Source organism: Pristiophorus japonicus, chromosome 9 (genome assembly GCF_044704955.1).
Source record: "Pristiophorus japonicus isolate sPriJap1 chromosome 9, sPriJap1.hap1, whole genome shotgun sequence".
NCBI lineage: Eukaryota > Metazoa > Chordata > Chondrichthyes > Pristiophoridae > Pristiophorus > Pristiophorus japonicus.
Genome location: NC_091985.1, coordinates 207472688 through 207492023, shown reverse-complemented (window position 1 = coordinate 207492023; position 19336 = coordinate 207472688). Strand labels below are relative to the sequence as shown.

The 19336-nt window shown below is 44.2% G+C and overlaps 2 protein-coding genes across 9 annotated transcripts in view; one reads left to right on the top strand and one right to left on the bottom strand.

The window, feature by feature from the left end:
* The window catches only part of LOC139273549 (zinc finger protein 850-like), a 700279-nt gene that overhangs the window by 471402 nt on the left and 209541 nt on the right, over nt 1-19336 (bottom strand). The gene's annotated exons all lie outside the window — the stretch shown is intronic.
* The window catches only part of LOC139273501 (zinc finger protein 436-like), a 53737-nt gene that overhangs the window by 18645 nt on the left and 15756 nt on the right, over nt 1-19336 (top strand). For 5 of the 8 annotated variants that reach the window (XM_070890405.1, XM_070890404.1, XM_070890406.1 and 2 more), the window contains one exon: nt 1328-3265. The exons of the other annotated variants lie outside the window; for them this stretch is intronic. In XM_070890405.1, the coding sequence (XP_070746506.1) occupies nt 1683-2609 (927 nt within the window). In that variant the 5' untranslated portion in view covers nt 1328-1682 and the 3' untranslated portion in view covers nt 2610-3265. Of the gene's footprint in view, nt 1-1327; nt 3266-19336 lie in introns of those variants that run through there. 8 annotated transcript variants of the gene reach the window in all.

The following is a 19336-nucleotide window of genomic DNA, read 5'->3' as shown; positions in this document are numbered from 1 at the left end:
GGTGGGACAGGACATACCCAGGGATGGTGATGGAGGAATCTGGGATATTGGCTGAAAGGCATGATTCTGTGAGTATAACGATGTCAGGCTGTTGCTTGACTAGTCTGGGCCATCTCTCCCAATTTTGGCACAAGTCCCCAGATGTTGGTGAGAAAGACTGGGCTGGGTGGGCCATTGTCGGGTCCGTAGCCGGTGCGGAGGTCGATGCCGAGTGGTCCGTCCGGTTTTATTCTTATTATTGTTTTTCGTAGCGGTGGATCAATTGATGAATCAATATGATCTTATTGAATGGTGGAGCAGGCTCGAGGGGACAAAGGGCCTACTCCTGCTTCTAATTCTTATGTGCTTATACCCTAGCCCAGACCCTGTTTCTATATTAAGAGCAATGGTCCCAACACTGACCCTGGGGACACCACTGTTTACATCCCTCCAGTCTGAAGAACATCCATTAACCACTACTCTCTGTTTTCTAACCTTTACCCAACTTCCTCTCCACACTGCCCCACTCTCTTTAATACCATGAGCCTTAATTTGATCAACAAGTCTCCTATCCGGCACCTTATCAAACATCTTTTGACAATCCATCGACACAACATCCATTGCATTTCCTTTCTCGCTGCACTTTGTTATTTCCTGCAATAATCCCTGCTGTCTATCCTGAATGAATCCATTTCACTACCAAATGTTGCAACGTTTACTTCTGTAGCTAGAATCCCCCTGCGCACGGGACCGGGCTGTGCTCTGAGCAGGCGCAGTGCCAATGTTGGAGGTGGTCTGAGGCGGAAGTGACATTCTGCGAGTTGGTAGGAGCTTGTGGGCTCAGCGGAGGAATTAGACCCCTGGGTGGGCTGGGCAGCTTCATAAACACTGGTGTAGGCCTCAGGCCTCAAATATGAGCCCGCAGGCTCCATGTTTGACCTGCGATGATAGACCCGACCGCTCGGGGTAACTAGCTGAATTCTTGGACAGGATCAGGGCGCCTGTGTGGCCATCTTGGTACAGGAGCAGAGGGCAGGCGGGGCTTTAGGGTCCCAGTGACCTTGAGAGAAAATCATTTCCTCATTTATTCTCAGTCTGCACACATGGGATGTAGAACTGAACCCAACCAGAGAAGAGGGAGTGAGAAAACTGCAGATGGAAGAAAGAAATGATGGAGGTGGTGCGATGAGTTTGGATTTCACCACAGGGTGGAGGGAGAGTGTGTGGGATGGGAATTTACAGCTTTGGGGAACAAGAGACGAAAGAATGTTCCATAAAAAGTAGGATTGTCTGTCCTCAATTTCTATCCTGCACTTCCAGTGCTGACTTTCGTAAACACCTTTTACAGGATATTAGAAGAGGAGGATTTACAGATGGGAAACTCGAACCAATCATATCAAGATCTGACAGAGTCACTCGATTCACTTGAATATCATCAGCCTTTGAATGTGAAAGGAGAAACGTTTGTCTGCTCTGTCTGTGGGAAAAGATTTCAAACATCAATGTGACTGGAAAAGCACCGAGACACACACACCCGAGTGAGAGTGTTCCAGTGCCCTGATTGTGGAAAGAGCTTCAACCAGTTACACAGCCTGAAAAAACATCGCATCATTCACAGCGGGGAGAAACCGTACACGTGTTCTGTGTGTGGACGAGGCTTCAACTGATCGTCAAACCTGGAGAGACACAAGGACACCTGCACCATGGAGAATCCATGGAAATGTGGGGACTGTGGGAAGGGATTCAATTGTCCCTCTGCGCTGGAAACTCATCGACGCAGTCACACCAGGGAGAGGCCGTTCACCTGCCCTGCGTGTGGGAAGGGATTCACTCGTTCATCCCACCTCACTGAACACCAGCGAGTTCACACTGGGGAGAGGCCGTTCACCTGCACTGTGTGTGGGAAGGGATTCACTTATTCATCCAGCCTGCTGGCACACAAGCGAATTCACACTGGGGAGAGACCGTTCACCTGCTCCGTGTGTGAGAAAGGATTCACTTGTTCATCCAGCCTGGTGAGACACCAGCGTGTTCATACTGGGGAGAGGCCGTTTACCTGTCCCGTGTGTGGGAAGAAATTCACTGCATCTTCACACCTCATTGAACACAAGCGAGTTCACACTGGGGAGAGACCGTTCGTCTGTCCCGTATGTGGGAAACGGTTTGCTAAATCATCTCATCATCTGAGTCACCAGCGAGCTCACACAGGAGAGAGGCCGTTCATCTGCTCTGTGTGTGGAAATGGATTCACTAATTCATTCGAGCTTCATGCTCACCAGCGTATTCATACCGGGGAGAGACCTTTTACCTGTTCTGTGTGTGGGAAGGCATTCATTCGTTCATCCCACCTCACTGAACACCAACTTGTTCACACCAGTAAGAGACCGTTTAAATGTTCTGACTGTGAAAAGAGCTATAAAAGCAGAAATGATCTGATGAAACACCAACGCACTCACACTGGGGAGAGGCCGTTCATCTGCTCCGAGTGTGGGAAGGGCTTCACTCTTTCTTCCAACCTGCTGACACACCAACGCATTCACACTGGGGAGAGGCCATTCATCTGCTCCGAGTGTGGGAAGGGCTTCACTCGTTTATCCAACCTTCAGTCACACCAGCGAGTTCACAAGTGACTGCAGGGGTTGGATTCTGCTTTTATTGTTGCCGTTAATCACATCCAGGACTGAACCATGTTCACTTGGACAGTTGGAGTTTGTTGCTGCTGGTGTAATTAATCCCTCTAACTGGGCTGGAGTTTAATTTTCTGGATATCATAGAATCATAGAATGGTTACAGCACAGAAGGAGGCCTTTCGGACCGTCGAGCCCGTGCCGGCTCTCTGCAAGTCCCACTCCCCACCCTTTCCCCGTGGCCCTGCAAATGTTTTATTTCCGGTACTTATCCAATTCCCTTTTTGAAAGCCACAATTGAATCTGCCTCCACCACCCTTTCAGGCAGTGCATTCCAGATCCTAACCACTCGCTGCTTAAAGAAAAGTTTTTTCTCATGTTGCCTTTGGTTCTTTTGCCAATCACCTTGAATCTGTGTCCTCTGGTTCTCAATCCTTCCGCCAATGGGAATATTTTCTCTCTACTCTGTCCAGACCCCTGATGATTTTAGAGCACCTCCATCAAATCTCCTCTCAACCTTCTCTGTTCTAAGAAGAACAACCCCAGCTTCACCAGTCTATCCATGTAACTGAAGTCCCTCATCCCTGGAATCATTCTTTTAAATCTTTTCTGCACCCTCTGTCAAACAACGATGAAATAAATCAGCTTTGTTTCCTACATACAGTGAGTCGATTCCTTGATTTCTCCACGAGGAGACTAATTGATGTCCTGTTACCGACTGTTCCTTTTCTCCTTTGTATTTATAAAGTGCCTTTCACGGCCTCTGTTTTAGTGATGTTGGTTGAGGGATAAATGTTAGCCAGGACACCAGAGAGATTTCTTCAAAATAACGTCATGGAATCTTTTATGCCCACTTGAGAGGTCAGATGGTTCTGATTCTCAGAAGATCAAGATGTAGAATCAGTTTGGGTGGAGATAAGAAATAATAAGGGAAATAAGTCACTGGTGGGAGTAGTCTATGGGCTCCCTATCAATAGCTACACTGCAGGACAGCATCTAAATCAAGAAATAATGGAGGCTTATAAGAAAGATACTGCAATAAGCATAGACGATTTAAATCTTTATATTGATTGGATATATCAAAATAAAGATTAGGTAGCCTTGAGGAAAAGTTCATAGAGTGTATTCGGGATGTTTTCTTAGAACAATGCGCTGTGGAACCAACCAGGGAGCAGACTATTTTAGAATTGGTAATGTGTAATGAGACTGAGATTAATTCATGATCTCATAGTAAAGGATCCTCTTGGGAAGAGTGATTATAGTATGGTAGAATTTCAAATTCGGTTTGAGGGTGAGAAACTTGGGTCTCAAAATAGTGTCCTGAAAAATAAAGGCAATTACAAAGGAAGGGTAAGACAGTAGATAAGGAGTGGCAGATATTTAAGGAGATATTTCATAACTCAGCAAAGATATATTCCAATGAGAAAGAAAGACTCTAAGAAGGATGAACCATCCATGGCTAACTAAGAAGTAAAGGGTGGTATCAAATTGAAAACAAAGGCATACAATGTTGTGAAGATTAATGAAGGCCAGAAGATTGGGAACTTTTTAGAAAATAGCAAAGGACGACGAAAAAAAAGGGAATAAATTGAGAATAAACTAGCAAGAAATATAAAAACAGACAGTACGAGCTTCTACAGGTATATAAAAAGGAAGCGAGTAGCTAAGTTGGTTCCTTAGAAGAGGAGACTGGGGAATTAATAATGGGAAACAAGGAAATGGCAGAGAATTTGAATAAATATTTTGTATCGGTCTTCACTGCAGAAGACACTGAAAGCATCCCAATAATTGATAATCAAGGGGCTATTGGGAGGGGAGAACTTAAAACAATCACTATTGCTAGGGAGAAAAGGTACTAGACAAACTAATGGGACTAAAGGTGGACAAGTCCCCTGGTCCTAATAGCCTGCATCCTCGGGTCTTAAAAGAAATGGCTGCAGAGATGGTGGCCACATTGGTTGTAATCTACCAAAAATCCCTGGATTCTGGAGAGATCCCAGCAGATGTAATTCCCCTATTTAAGAATGGAGGGAGACAGAAAGCGGGAAACTGCAGACCAGTTAGACTAACATGTCATTGGGAAAATGCTGGAGTCCATTATTTAGAAAATCATAATGCAGTCAAGCAGAGTCAGCATGGTTTTATGAAAGGGAAATCATGTTTGACAAATTTGATGGCGTTCTTTGAGGATGTAATGAACAGGGTGGATAAAGGGGAACCAGTAGATGTCATGTATTTGGATTTCCAGAAGGCATTCGATAAGATGCCACATAAAAGGTTACTGCGCAAGAGAAGAGCTCATGGGATTGGGGGTAATATATTAGCATGGATAGAGGATTGGCTAACTAACAGAAAACAGAGAGTAGGGATAAATGGGTCATTTTCAGGCTGGCAAACTGTAACTAGTGGGGTGCCTCCACAGGGATCAGTGCTGGGGCCTCAACTATTTACAATCTATATTAATGACTTGTATGAAGGGATCGAGTGAATGTAGCTAAACTTGCTGATGATACAAAGATAAGTGGGAAAGCAAGTTGTGAGGAAAACTCAAATAATCTACAAAGGGATATAGATCAGCTTAGTGAGTGGGCAAAAGTTTGGCAGATGGAGTATAATGTGGGAAAATGTGAGGTAATCCACTTTGGTAGGAAAAATAAAAAAGCAAATTATTATTTAAATGGGGAGAGATTAGAAAATGCTGCAACACCGAGGAATCTGTGGTCCTTGTACATGATGCACAAAAAGTTAGCATGCAGGTACAGCGTAATTAAGAAGGCAAATGGAATGTTGGCCTTTATTGCAAGGGGGATGCGTATAAAAGTAGGGAAGTCCTGCTACAACTACACTGTTGGTGAGACCACACCTGGAGTACTGCGTACAGTTTTGGTCTCCTTATTTAAGGAGGGATATACTTGCATTGGGGGCAGTTCAGAGAAGGTTCACGAGGTTGATTCCTGAGATGAAAGGGTTGTCTTATGAAGAAAGGTTGAGCAGGTTGGGCCTATATTCATTGGAGTTTAGAATGAGAGGTGATCTTATTGAAACATATAAGATTCTGAGGGGGCTTGACAGGGTAGACGCAGAGAGGATGCTCTCCCCTGTGGAGGAATTTAAAACTAGGGGGCATAGTTTCAGAATAAGGGGTCGCCTATTTAAAATGGAGATGAGGAGGAATTTCTTCTCTGAGGACCATGAACCTTTGGAATTCTCTGCCCCAGAGAGCTGTGGAAGCTGGGTCATTAAATATATTTAAGGTGGAGATAGACAGATTTTTGAACGATAAGGGAGTCGAGGGTTATGAGGAGCGAGTAGGGAAGTGGAGTTGAAGGCAAGATCAGATCAGATCAGCCATCTTATTGAATGACGGAGCAGACTCGAGGGGCCAAATAGCCTACTCCTGCTCCTATTTCTTCTGCTTTTATGGGGTCTCATGTGAAAGAAGGCACCCCCGACAGTGCAGCGCTCCCTCTGCACTGCATTGGAATGATTTTATGCTCCATGCTCTGGGGGTGGACTTGAACCCACAACCTACTGACTCAGAGACTACCACTGAGCCACAACTAACACCGCATTGCTCGGGATTATTTGAGTTCTCTTGCCGTCTGTTACTCCCACGGGCAAGTCCGAGCTCCCCATACCTTCAAGAGTGCCTCTCCTAGCCTTGCGATCAGAGAATCATAGAAATTTACAGCACAGAAGAGGGCCATTCGGCCCATCATGTCCGTGCTTGCTGACAAAGAGCCTTCCAGCCTGATCCCACTTTCCAGCTCTTGGATCGTAGCCTTGTAGGTTACGACACTTCAAGTGCATATCCAAGTAATTTTATAAATGCTATGAGGGTTTCTGCCTCGACCACCCTTTCAGGCAGTGAGTTTCAGACCCCCACCAACCTTGGTGAAAATATTTCTCCTCAAATCCCCTCTAAATCTCCTACCACTTACTTGAAATCTATGCCCCATGGTTATTCAACCCTCTGCTGAGGGAAATAGGTCCTTCCTATCTGCTCTATCTAGGACCCTCATAATTTTATACACCTCAATTAGGTCTCCTAAGTCTCCTCTGTTCCAAAGAAAACAACCCCAGCCTATCCAATCTTTCCTCATAGCTAAAATTCTCCAGTCCAGGCATCATCCTCGTAAATTTCCTCTAACCTCTCTGGGGCAGTCACATCTTTCCTGTACTGTGGTGACCAGAACTGCACGCAGTACTCTAACTGTGGCCTAAGTAGTTTTTTATACAGTTCAAGCATAATCTCCCTACTCTTCTATTCTATGCCTCGGCTAATAAAGGCAAGTATCCCGTATGCCTTCTTAACCACCCCCCTTTGTCCCTCTACACTTCTCAGTGTCCTACCATTTATTGTGTATTCCATTTCCTTATTAGCCCTCCCCAAATGCATTACCTCACACTTCTCCGGATTGAGTTCCATTTGGCATTGTTCTGCCCACCTGACCAGTCCATTGATACCTTCCTGCAGTCTACTGCTTCTTCATTATCAAGCACAGGGCCAATTTTTGTATCATCTGCAAACTTCTTAATCATACCTCTTATATTCAAGTCCAAATCATTGATTATATATATATCACAAAAAGCAAGGGACCAAGTACTGAGCCCTGCGGAAGCCCACTGGAAACTACCCTGGGAGGGTGGAGAAGGAGATTTACTCTGTATCTAAACCAGGCTGTAGTTGGCCTGGGAGTGTTTGATGGGGAGTATAGAGGGAGCTTTACTATATATATATATATATATATGTAGAGGGAACTTAACTCTGTACCTTGCCCGTGCTAAATATGACCTGGGAATGTTTGATGGGACAGTACAGAGGGAGCATTACTCTGTCACTAACCCGTGTTGTCTATGCCCTGGGAGTGTTTGAAGGGTCAATGTGGAGGGAGCTTTACTCTGTATCTAATCCCTGCTGTACTACATGTCTTATTACATTAATATATTTGCAGAATTGGCATATAATGAATTTCAACACTGATAAATGTGAGATATTGCATTTTGGTAACAGAAATAAGGAGGTCACATATTAGTTGGAAAACCAGAATCTAAATGGGGCAGAAGAGCAAAGTGATCTCGGAATACAAATGCAAAAATCACCAAAGTAGCAACGTAGGTTAATAAGGCCGTTAAAAAGAGCAAACCAAGCACTCGGGTTTATTTCCAGGGGGATTGAATTAAAAAGTAGCTAAGTTATGTTGAACTTGTATCGAACCTCGGTTAGACCACATTTGGAGTACTGTGTACAATTGTGATCTCCATATTATAAAAAGGATATAGAGGCATTGGCGAGGGTGGAAATTAGGTTTACAATTATGATACCAGAAATGCGAGGTTATGCCTATTAGGAAAGGATGAACAGGCTGGGTCTCTTCCTCTTGAAAAGAGAAGATGACTTTTGTTTTAATTCGTTCATGGGATGTGGGCTTCGCTGGCAAGGCCAGCATTTATTACCCATCTCTAATTGCCCTTGAGAAGATGGTCGTGAGCCACTTTCTTGAACCGCTGCAGTCCGTGTGGTGGAGCGGTGCGGTCAGGGCGAAGGAGCGGCGAGAGATTGTAGAGGGACATGATCGGGACCTAGGAGAGGCGTGAGTTTGGGGACCAGAAGAGGCGAGGGCGCAGGGGCAGCACGGGCCGTCCACACTGTGTCATATGTGCGCATTAGGTCCGTGCAGCACAGCTGGTCTCCAGTCGTTTTGGTTAATCCTTGCCACTGGACCAAGACCTAGCTCTGTCAAGCCCGTGTGGTGGCTGGTGTGCAACGGTCTCCATACGTTAAAAGAAATCCACGCACAGGCATCTTCCACCCTTCAACATGTAGTACGGGACCTGGAATTTTAGGTCCTTCATTGAAACACCTGTGAACTTTTTGACGTGGAAGCAAGTCATCCTCGATTCGAGGGACTGCCTATGATGATGGTGAGGGAGGGAGTGCCAGGATTTTGACCCAGCGACGAAGGAACGGTGATATTCTTACATATCAGGATGGTGTGTGACTTGGAGGGGAACGTGCTGGTGGTGGTGTTCCCATGTGCTTGCTGCCCTTGTCCTTCTAGATGGTAGAGGTCACTGGTTTGGGAGGGGCTGCCGAAGAAGCACTCTCATATCTCCACCTGTTTCTTTCTCAATTTCTCTCTCTTCCCCCACCTTCTCTCTCTCTCTCTCTCTCTCTAATTCACATTTGCTCTATTAAGAACATAAGAAATAGGAGCAGGAGTAGGCCATTTGGCCCTCGAGCCTGCTCCGCCATTCAATAAGATCTCTACCTCTCTCATTTCTCTCTGACTCACTGTCTCTCACTCTTTCCACCTTTCTCTTCTCTGCTTCTCTGTCCCTCTTTCTGCTATGTTCTCAGTCTACCTCTCTCCGCCTCTTTCACCCCTCTCTCTTCTCTCTGCCTTATTCTCTTCTCTCTTGCCATCCCGGCCAATATCTTATCTTCCTTTCCTCTCTTTCTCTGCCTCATTCTGTCTCTCCCACTCCCCCTTTTGGATTTAAGTCTCTCTGTCTCACTTACTTTGCTGTCTGTTTGATCTCACTCTGTCCAGCTCTCTCTCCCTTCCGTGTCAATCTTCCTCTCACTCATTTGCTCTCTCTCCCTTCGTGCGGATTGGAAGGTACCAAATATAACCCCACTATTTAAGAAAGGAGGGAGAGAGAAAACAAGGAACCACAGACCAGTTAGTCTGACATCAGTAGTAAGGAAAATGCTAGAATCTATTATAAGGATGTGGTAACAGGGCACTATTAAAAATAATAATAGGATTGGGCAGAGTCAATACGGATTTATAAAACTGAAATCATGTTTGACAAACCTGTTAGCGTTTTTTGAGGTGGTAACTAGCAGAATAGATAAGGGGGGAACCAGTGGATATGGTGTATTTGGATTTTCAGAAGGCATTCGACAAGAGATAATTAAACAAAATTAGAGCTCATAGGATTGGGGGTAATATACTCACATGGATTGAGGATTGGTTATAAAATCATAAAATAGTACAGGACAATATAAGCTTAAACCAAAGTAAGTAATAGAACAGGTTAGATTATAATGTGTGATGTTTATACCTATAATTATGAAACTAATAAGATACAACAACTAACAGCAGGCAGGGGAGTTTAGGGATAATTGGAAAATTACTGAAGAAAAGTAACTGCTGGGAACCAGGGAAAGTGTACTTGTAAATCACAGATTAGAGAAGTTCCAGCTGTCTTTTCCCAGCTTCCTGCCAAAACCCAGAGATGGATCACTGCAGGGTATAAAAGTGAGGGGAGACTGATGTAAGGGGGCAGTCGGGACTGGAGACACCTAAGATCAAGCTCAGGGCGCCCGAGGTTCCATCCAGTGGGCTGACCTTGTGTCATTTACTGTGGACACGAGCATGGATTGAGGATTGATTAACGGACAGAAAACAGAGTAGAAATAAACGGGTAATTTTCGGGTTGGCAGGCTTTAACTAGTGGAGTGGTACGGTAAGGATCAGGGCTTGGGCCCCAGCTATTCACAATATATATATCAATGATTTGGATGATATCCAAGTTTGCTGATGATACAAAGCTAGGTGGGAATGTAAATTGTGAGGATGATGCAAAATGCAAAGAAACTTCAAAGGGATATAGATGGGCTAAGTGAGTGGGCAAGAAGATGGAAAATGGAATATAATGTGAAGTTATCCACTTTGGTAGGAAAAATAGAAAAGCAGAGTAGTTTATAAATGTTGAAAGATTGGAAAATGCTGTTGTTCAGAGGGTCCTGGGTGTCCATGTATATGAATCACTGAAAGTTAACATGCAGGTACAGGAAGCAATTAAGACAGCAAATGGTATGTTGACCTTTCTTATAAGAGGATTTGAGTATAAGAGTAAAGATGTCTTACTGCAATTACATACTGCCCTGGTGAGACCACATTTGAAGTATTGTGTACAGTTTTGGTCTCCTTGCCTAAGAAAGGATATACTTGCCATTGAGGAATGAAGGTTCACCAGACTGATTCCTGGGATGAGGGGATTGTCCTATAAGGAGAGATTGAGTGGATTAGGCCGACATTCTCTGTAGTTTAGAAGAATGAGAGGTGATCTAATTGAAACATACACAATTCTTAAAGGGCTTGACAGGGTAGATGCAGGAAGGATATTTCCTCTGGCTGGGAGTCTGGAACCAGGAGTCACAATCTCAGATTAAATGGTCGGCCATTTAGGACTGAGATGAAGATAAATTTCTTCTCTCAGAAGATGGTGACTCTTTGGAAGTCTCTACCCCAAAGGGCTATGGATGCTCAGTCTTTGAGTATATTCAAGACAGGTTGATACATTTTTGAATATTAAGGGGTGAAGGGATATGAGGGAAGTGGAGTTGAGGTAGAAGATCAGCTATGATATTCTTGAATGGTGGATCAGGCTCGAGGGGCCGAATGGCCTGCTCCTATTTTTTTATGTTCTTATAACGTAACATAAGTGGATTGGAGTCACTGTTAATCTAGTGGAAAACTTGCTTTAGGTTCTAACTTCTGCTGCACCTCTGACACAGTTGACTACTCCATCCTCCTCCAGTGCCTCTCCACCAATGTCCAGCTAGGTGGGACTGCACTCGCCTGGTTCCATTCTTACCTATCTAATTGTAGCCAGAAAATATCGTGCAATGGCTTCTCTTCCCACTCCTTGTTTCCCTCTTATTTCTCATCTATATACAGAAATCAGTTTCTGTATGTATGCTGAGGACACCCAGCTCGACCTCTCCACCATTTGTCTTGACCCATGCTTGGTATCTAAATTGTCAGATTGCTTGTCCGACATCCAGTACTGGATGAGCAGAAATTTTCTACAATTAAATATTGGGAAGACCGAAGCCATTATCTTTGGTCCCCGCCACAAACTGCATTCCCTAACCACTGACTCCATCCCTCTCCCTAGCATCAACCTGAGGGAGAACAAGATTGCTTGCAACCTAGGTGTCATATTTGACCCAGAAATGAGTTTCCAGCTACATATCCGTGGCATAACTAAAACCGCCTTGTTCCACCTCCGTAGCATTACCCACCTCCGCCCCTGCCTCAGCTCTTGTGCTGCTGAAACCCTCACTCATGTCTTTGTTACCTCTAGACTTGACTACTCCAACTCACTCCTGGCCGGTCTCCCACATTCCTCACTATGTAAACTTGAAGTCATCCAAATCTCAGCAGCCCCCCATGTACTAACCCACCGCATCAAGTCAAGATCACCCGTCATTCCTGTGCTTTCTGACCTACATTGGCTCCCAGTTAAACAAAGCCTCGATTTCAAAATTCTCATCCTTGTTTACAAATCACTCCATGGTCTTGCTCCTCCCTATCTCTCTAATCTTTTTCAGCCTCACAACCCCACAAGATATCTTGCTCCTCAAATTCTGACCTCTTGAACATCCCTCATTATAACTGCTCAACCACCATTTTCCAATCCTCTCTGGCTTTAGATATGGTGCTGGAGGACTACTAATGTGGTACTTTTGTTTCAGAAGGGAGAAAGGGATAGACTGAGTAATTACAAACCAGTCAGCCCAACCTCCGTGGTAGGAAAATTATTGGAAAAAATCCTGAAGGACAGGATAAACCTTCACTTAGAAAGATACGGATTAATCAAGGACAGTCAGCACGGATTTGTTAAGGGAAGGTCGTGTCTAACTAACTTGATTGAATTTTTCGAGGAGGTAACCAGGAGGGTGGATGAGGGCCAAGCGTATGATGTAGTGTATATAGATTTTACAAAGCTTTTGATAAGGTCCCACATGGCAGATTGGTCACGAAAGTAAAAGCCCATGCGATCCAGGGCAAAGTGGCAAGTTGGATCCAAAATTGGCTCAGAGGCAGGACGCAAAGGGTAATGGTTGATGGATGTTTTTGTGACTGAAAGGATGTTTCCAGTGGGGTTCCGCAGGGCTCAGTACTAGGCCCCTTGCTTTTTGTAATATACTTGAATATAGACTTGAATATAGGGGGTATGATTAGGAAGTTTGCAGATGATACTAAGCTGTGTAGTTGATAATGAAGAAAGCTGCGGACTGCAGGAAGATATCAATCAACTGGTCAAAACAGTGGCAAATGGAATTTAATCCAGAGAAGTGTGAGGTAATGCATATGAGGAGGGCTAACAAGGAAAGGGAATACACATTAAATGGTAGGACACTGAGAAGTGTAGAGGAATAAAGGGACCTTGGAGTGCATGTCCACAGATCCCTGATAGTAGCAGTACAGATAGATAAGGTGGTTAAGAATGCATACGGAATGCTTTCCTTTATTAGCCGAGGCACAGAATACAAGAGCAGGGGGTTATGCTTGAACTGTTTCAAAAAAAATAGCTGGAGTACTGCGTGCAGTTCTGGTCACCACATTACAGGAAGGACATGATTGCACTGGAGAGGGTACAGAGGAGATTTATAAGGATGTTGCCAGGAGTGGAGAATCTTAGCTATGAGGACAGATTGGATAGGCTGGATTTGTTTTCCCTGGAACAGAGGAGGCTGAGAGGAGACCTCATTGAGGTGTATAAAATTATAAGGGCCTAGATATAAAGGGGATAGAAAGGGCTTATTTCCCTTAGCAGAGGATTCAACAACCAGGGGGCATAAATTAAAATAATTGGTAGAAGATTTAGAGGGGATTTGAGGGGAAATTTCTTCACGCAGAGGGTTGTGAGGGTCTGGAACTCACTGCCTGAAAGGGTGGTAGAGATAGAAACCCTCCCCCACATTAAAAAAATACTTGAAATGTGCACTTGAAGTGTTGTAACCTGCAGGGTTACAGCTGGATAGCCTCTTGTTGGCCGGCACGGGCACGATGGGCCAAAATGACCTCCTTCTGTGCTGTAAACTTCTATGATTCTACTTCCAATATAAATAGCTGTGACGTGGTGCATTTTGGTAGGTGGAATAGGAGGCCACGTACTCCGTGTCAGGTGTGGCTCAGTGAGTAGCACTCTAACCTCTGAGTTATAAGATTGTGGGTACAATTCCCACACCAGGGATTTGAGCACAAAAATCTAGGCTGACAATCCAGTGCAGTGCTGAGGGAGTGCTGCACTATCAGGTGCCGTCTTTCAGAAGCGACGTTAAACCACAGCCCCGTCTGCTCCCTCAGGTGCATGTAAAAGGTCCCGTGACACTATTTCGAGGAAGAGCAGAGGAGTTATTCCCGGTCTCCTGGCCCGTATTTATCCTTCAACATTACAAAAACAGATTGTCTGGTCGTTATCCTCTAGAGGATGAGATGGGGAATTAATAATGGAGAACAAGGAAATCACAGAGATGTTGAACAAATATTTTGCATCGGTCTTCACGGTAGAAGGCACTAAAAACATCCCAATAGTGGATAATCAAGGGGCTATATGGAGGGAGGAACTTAACACTATCACTAATGAAGTCGTACTCGGTAAAATAATGGGACTAAAGGTGGACAAGTCCCCAGGACCTGATGACTTACATCTTAGGGTCTTAAAAGAGGTGGCTACAGAGATAGTGAATGCATTGATTGTAATATACCAAAATTCCCTGGATTCTGGGACAATCCCAGTGGATTGGAAAACCGCAAATGTAACGCCTCTATTTAAAAAAGGAGGCAGACAAAAAGCAGGAAACTATAGACCAGTTAGCCTAACATCTGTCGTTGGGGAAAATGCTGGAGTCCATTATTAAGGAAGCAGTAGCGGGACATTTGGAAAAGCATAATTCAATCAAGCAGAGTCAGCATAGTTTTATGAAAGGGAAATCATGTTTGACAAATTTGCTGGAGCTCTTTGAGGATGTAACGAGTAGGGTGGATAAGGGGGAACCAGTTGATGTGGTTTAATTGGATTTCCAGAAGGCATTCGATAAGGTGCCACATAAAAGGTTATTGCACAAGATAAAAGTTCACGGGGTAGGGGGTAATATATTAGCATGGGTAAAGGATTAGCTAACTAACAGAAAACAGAGAGTCGGGATAAATGGGTCATTTTCCAGTTGGCCAACAGTGAATGGTGGGGTGTCGCAGGGTGCGAGGTCCTCAACTATTTACAATGTATATTAATGACTTGATGAAGGGACCGAGTGTAATGTAGCCAAGTTTGCTGATGATACAAAGATGGGTGGGAAAGCAAGTTGTGAGGAGGACACAAAAAAATCTGCAGAGGAATATAGACAGGCTAAGTGAGTGGACAAAAATCTGGCAGATGGAGTATAATGTGGCAAAATGTGAGGTTATCCTCACATTGACCCACTTTGGCAGTAAAAATAGAAAAGCAAATTACAATTTAAATGGAGAAAAATTGCAAAGTGTTGCAGTACAGGGGGATCTGGGGATCTGGGGATCCTTGTGCACGAAACACAAAAAGTTAGTATGCAGGTACAGCACGTAATCAGGAAGGCAAATGGAATGTTAGCTTTTATCGCAAGGGGATAGAGTATAAAAGCAGAGAAGTCCTGCTACAACTGTACAGGGTATTGGTGAGGCCACACCTGGAGTACTGCATACAGTTTTGGTCTCTATTTAAGGAAGGATATACTTTCATTAGAGGCTGTTCAGAGAAGGTTCACTAGGTTGATTCCGGAGTTGACTTATGAAGATGGGTTGAGTAGGTTGGGCCTATACACATTGGAGTTCAGAAGAATGAGAGGTGATCATATTGAAACATACAAGATAATGAGGGGGCTTGATAAGGTGGATGCACAAAGGATATATCCACTCATAGGGGAACTAAAACTAGGGGACATAGTCTCAGAATAAGGGGACCGCCCATTTAAAACTGAGATGAGGAGGAACTTTTTCTGAGGGTTGTAAATCTGTGGCATTCTCTGCCCCAGAGAGCTGTGGAGACTGGGTCTTTGAATATCCTTAAGGCGGAGATAGACAGATTTTTGAGTGATAAAGGAATACAGGGTTATAGGGAGCGGGCAGGGAAGTGGAGCTGAGTCCATGATCAGAACAGCCATGATCTTATTGAATGGCGGAGCAGGCTCAATGGGCCGAATGGCCTACTCCTGCTCCGATTTCTTATCTTCTCATCACATTGCTGTTTGTGGGAGCTTGCTGTGCGCAAATTGGTGCTGCGTTTCCCACACTACAACAATGACTACACTCCAAAAGTACTTCATTTGCTTTAAAGCTTTGTTTTGAGATGTGTGGTGGTGGTGAAAGGTGCAATATAAATGCAAGTCTTCCATTTTTGGGAAAAAAGTGTCTAAATGGTGTTGAGGAGCAAAGAGATCGAGGGCAGGGGGGGCAATTATTTGGGCTGGAGGGCCATTTAACAAAGTTTTGGTGAGCTGTTGAGTGCCGCCCACCAATATTCCACCAATCGCTGGGTCCCGCGCAGACCGATCCCCAGCTCCTGCCATTGGAAGAGACACTGCGCATGTGCAGCTGCATCGTGCCCGGCTGTGCAGCAAATTTAAAGGGACCGTGCGCAAAAAAAATTAGAACATTGCATAAACATAAATTTATGTAGTAGTCAGATGCTATCTTACATACACATCTTGTATCTGGTACTGCTTAGAAATGAAACATAGAAAATAGGTGCAGGAGTAGGCTATTCGATCCTTCGAGCCTGCACCACCATAGAATATGATCATGGCTGATCATGCACTTCAGTACCCCATTCCTGCTTTCTCTCCATATCCCTTGATCCCTTTAGCCGAAAGGGCCACATCTCACTCCCTTTTGAATATATCTAACGAACTGGCCTCAACAACTTTCTGTGGTAGAGAATTCCACATGCTCACAACTCTGAGTGAAGAAGTTTCTTCTCATCTCGGTCCTAAATGGCTTACCCGTTATCCTTAGACTGTGACCCCTGGTTCTGGATTTCCCCAACATCGGGAAGATTCTTCCTGCATCTAACCTGTCCAATCCCGTCAGAATTTTATTTATTTCTATGCGATCCCCTCTCATTCTTCTAAATTTTGTTGAATATAAGCCTAGTCAATCCAGTCTTTCTTCATATGTCAGTCCTGTCATCCCAGGAATCAGTCTGGTGAACCTTCGCTGCACTCCCTTAATAGCAAGAATGTCCTTCCTCAGATTAGGAGACCAAAACTGTACACAATATTCAAGGTGTGGCCTCACCAAGGCCCTGAACAACTGTAGTAAGACCTCCCTGCTCCTATACACAAATCCTCTCTCTATGAAGGCCAACATGTCATTTGTCGCCTTCACCGCCTGCTGTACCTGCATTTCAACTTTCAATGACTGATGTTCCATGACACCCAGGTCTCGTTGCACTCCCCTTTTACTAACCTTTCACCATTCAGATAATCTGCCTTCCTGTTTTTACCACCAAAGTGAATAAGCTCACATTTATCTACATTATACCGCATCTGCCATGTATTTTCCCACTCACCTAACCTGTCCAAGTCACCCTGCAGCCTCTTAGCATCCTCCTCACAGCTCACACTGCCACCCAGTTTAGTGTCATCTGCAAACTTGGAGATATTACATTCAATTCCTTTGTCTAAATCATTAATGTATATTGTAAATAGCTGGGGTCCCAGCACTGAACTTTGCGTTACCCCACTAGTCACTGTCTGCCATTCTGAAAAGGACCTGTTTATTCCTACTCTTTGCTTCCTGTCTGCCAACCAGTTCTCTATCCACGTCAGTACATTAACCCCAATACCATGTGCTTTAATTTTGCACACCAATCTCTTGAGTGGGACCTTGTCAAAAGACTTTTGAAAGTCTAAATACACCACATCCACTGGCTCCCTCTTGTCCACTCTACTAGTTACATCCTCAAACAATTCTAGAAGATTTGTCAAGCATGATTTCCCTTTCATAAATCCATGCTGACTTGGACCGAATCAAAGATAAAAGTTGAAAATGTTGTGGTATCTTCTGGTCTCTCTAAATCAGTGCTGTGAAATAGAACTGTAGCCCCTTTAGAGCCTGTGTCAGCATCATTTTCCCACCTCAGTCATCATTATGTCCCTCTGCAAAGATTACTAATGCCGTCCCAATTGGTGCGAGATGAGAACTCCCCTGCCATTGTACCGGGAGAAGAAAGATGCAGAGCCAGTCACTGTGTTCGGTAAAAGATTTGTGGAGATCAGCAGTCATGACTCCACTCTAAATTGGATACGGCATATTCTAATACGCAGTGCATTCTGGGTACTGATGTCTGCCATTGGCGTCTAGAATTACGGAACGGATCCTTTTAAGATCGGGCCAGAGAGAATCGCTTTGGCGAATTATTAATTTGAATGAAGTATTACTATGTTTTTTCTTTGGCTGCAGTTCGGGTCTGTCTCTGACTCATGAGAAGTGAAAGTGGATAGACGAATGTGCAGCTCGAGATCCGGCTCGCTTTCTATTTCTGTCCCATCCAGCGGGCCGGATGGAATGTCTTGGCAGGCCGGAAATGGTCCATGGGCCGTATTTTGCCCACCACTGATCGAGGGGGACAGATGCACAAATCATTAAAAGCAGGTTAACAAGGCAATGGAAATGTAAATAAAGCACTGGATCTCATTTCTAGAGTAAGAGAATTGCAAAGTAGCGAAGTTTTGTTAAACGTATATAGAACTTGGTTGGACCACACTTGGAATACTGTGTTCAGTTTTGGTCTCATATTATGAAAAAGATATACAGGCACTGTGGCTGTTGCAAAAAAGATTTCCAAGGATGACACCAGAAGTAAGAGGTTATAAGTATCCAGAATGGCTGAACATGCTGGGGCTCTTTCTCTAGAAAAGAGAAGGCTCATAGAGATCTTTATAATTATGTTGCTGTTTGTTAGGATCAATGTAGAGAAGATGTTACCACTTGTGGGGAGTCCAAAACTAGGAACTAAATATAAGATAGTCACTAATAAATCCAATCAGGAATTCAGGAGAAACCTCTTTACCCAGAGAGTGGTTAGAATATAGAGCTTGCTAGCACATGGAGTTAAGGTGAATAGCAGAGTGCCTTTAAGGGGAAGCTAGATACGTACATGAGGGAGAAAGGAATGGAAGGATATGATAGGGTGAGGTGAACTAAGGTGAGAGAATGCTCGTGTGGAGCATAAACACCGTCATGGACATGTTGGGAGGAATGGCTTGTTTCTGTGCAGTAAATACTATGTAATTCTCTAGTGAATTCTGAAAAGACGTGTTACAGCATTCGAAACAATCTTCAGCAGTCGGCTGGGTGTCACAGAGGGTCAAAACACTGACCTTTCACCCCTACCAATCTGAAGGATGTGTAAAATGAATGTGGGGAGTTCAAACACAGTCCTTGGTGAGATTTGTACCAAACCAAGCCCGAAATCAGCAGACAGACTGACGAACAAGTGCCTTTAAAAGTCTGCTTAAACCCTTAACCCATGTGTGTGTTTCAGCATGTCTGTGCATGTGTGTGTTTGTCTTTGTGTGTCAATATACAGACACAGAACCCAACCTAACAAAAATCAGTCAGTCTGAGTCTTGAACGCTTCAGTTGAGCTCCAGCTTTTTGGGGGAGAGATTTCCAGATTGCGACTGACGTTTGTGTGAAGAAGTGCATCCTGGCCACACCCCTGAACGGTCTCGCTTTAATTTTAAGTTTATTCCTTGTTCTGGACTCTTCCACCAGATGAAATAGTATCTCTCTCTCTCTCTCTATCATCATAAACATGTCAATAATATCATCCTTCATTTTCTATCTTCAAGGAAGTAAAAGACTTGTCTATGCCACCTGCCCTCATAATTTAACCCTTTTAGCCCCGGTATCAATCTGCTGAATCTGTGCTGCACCCCCGCCAAAGCT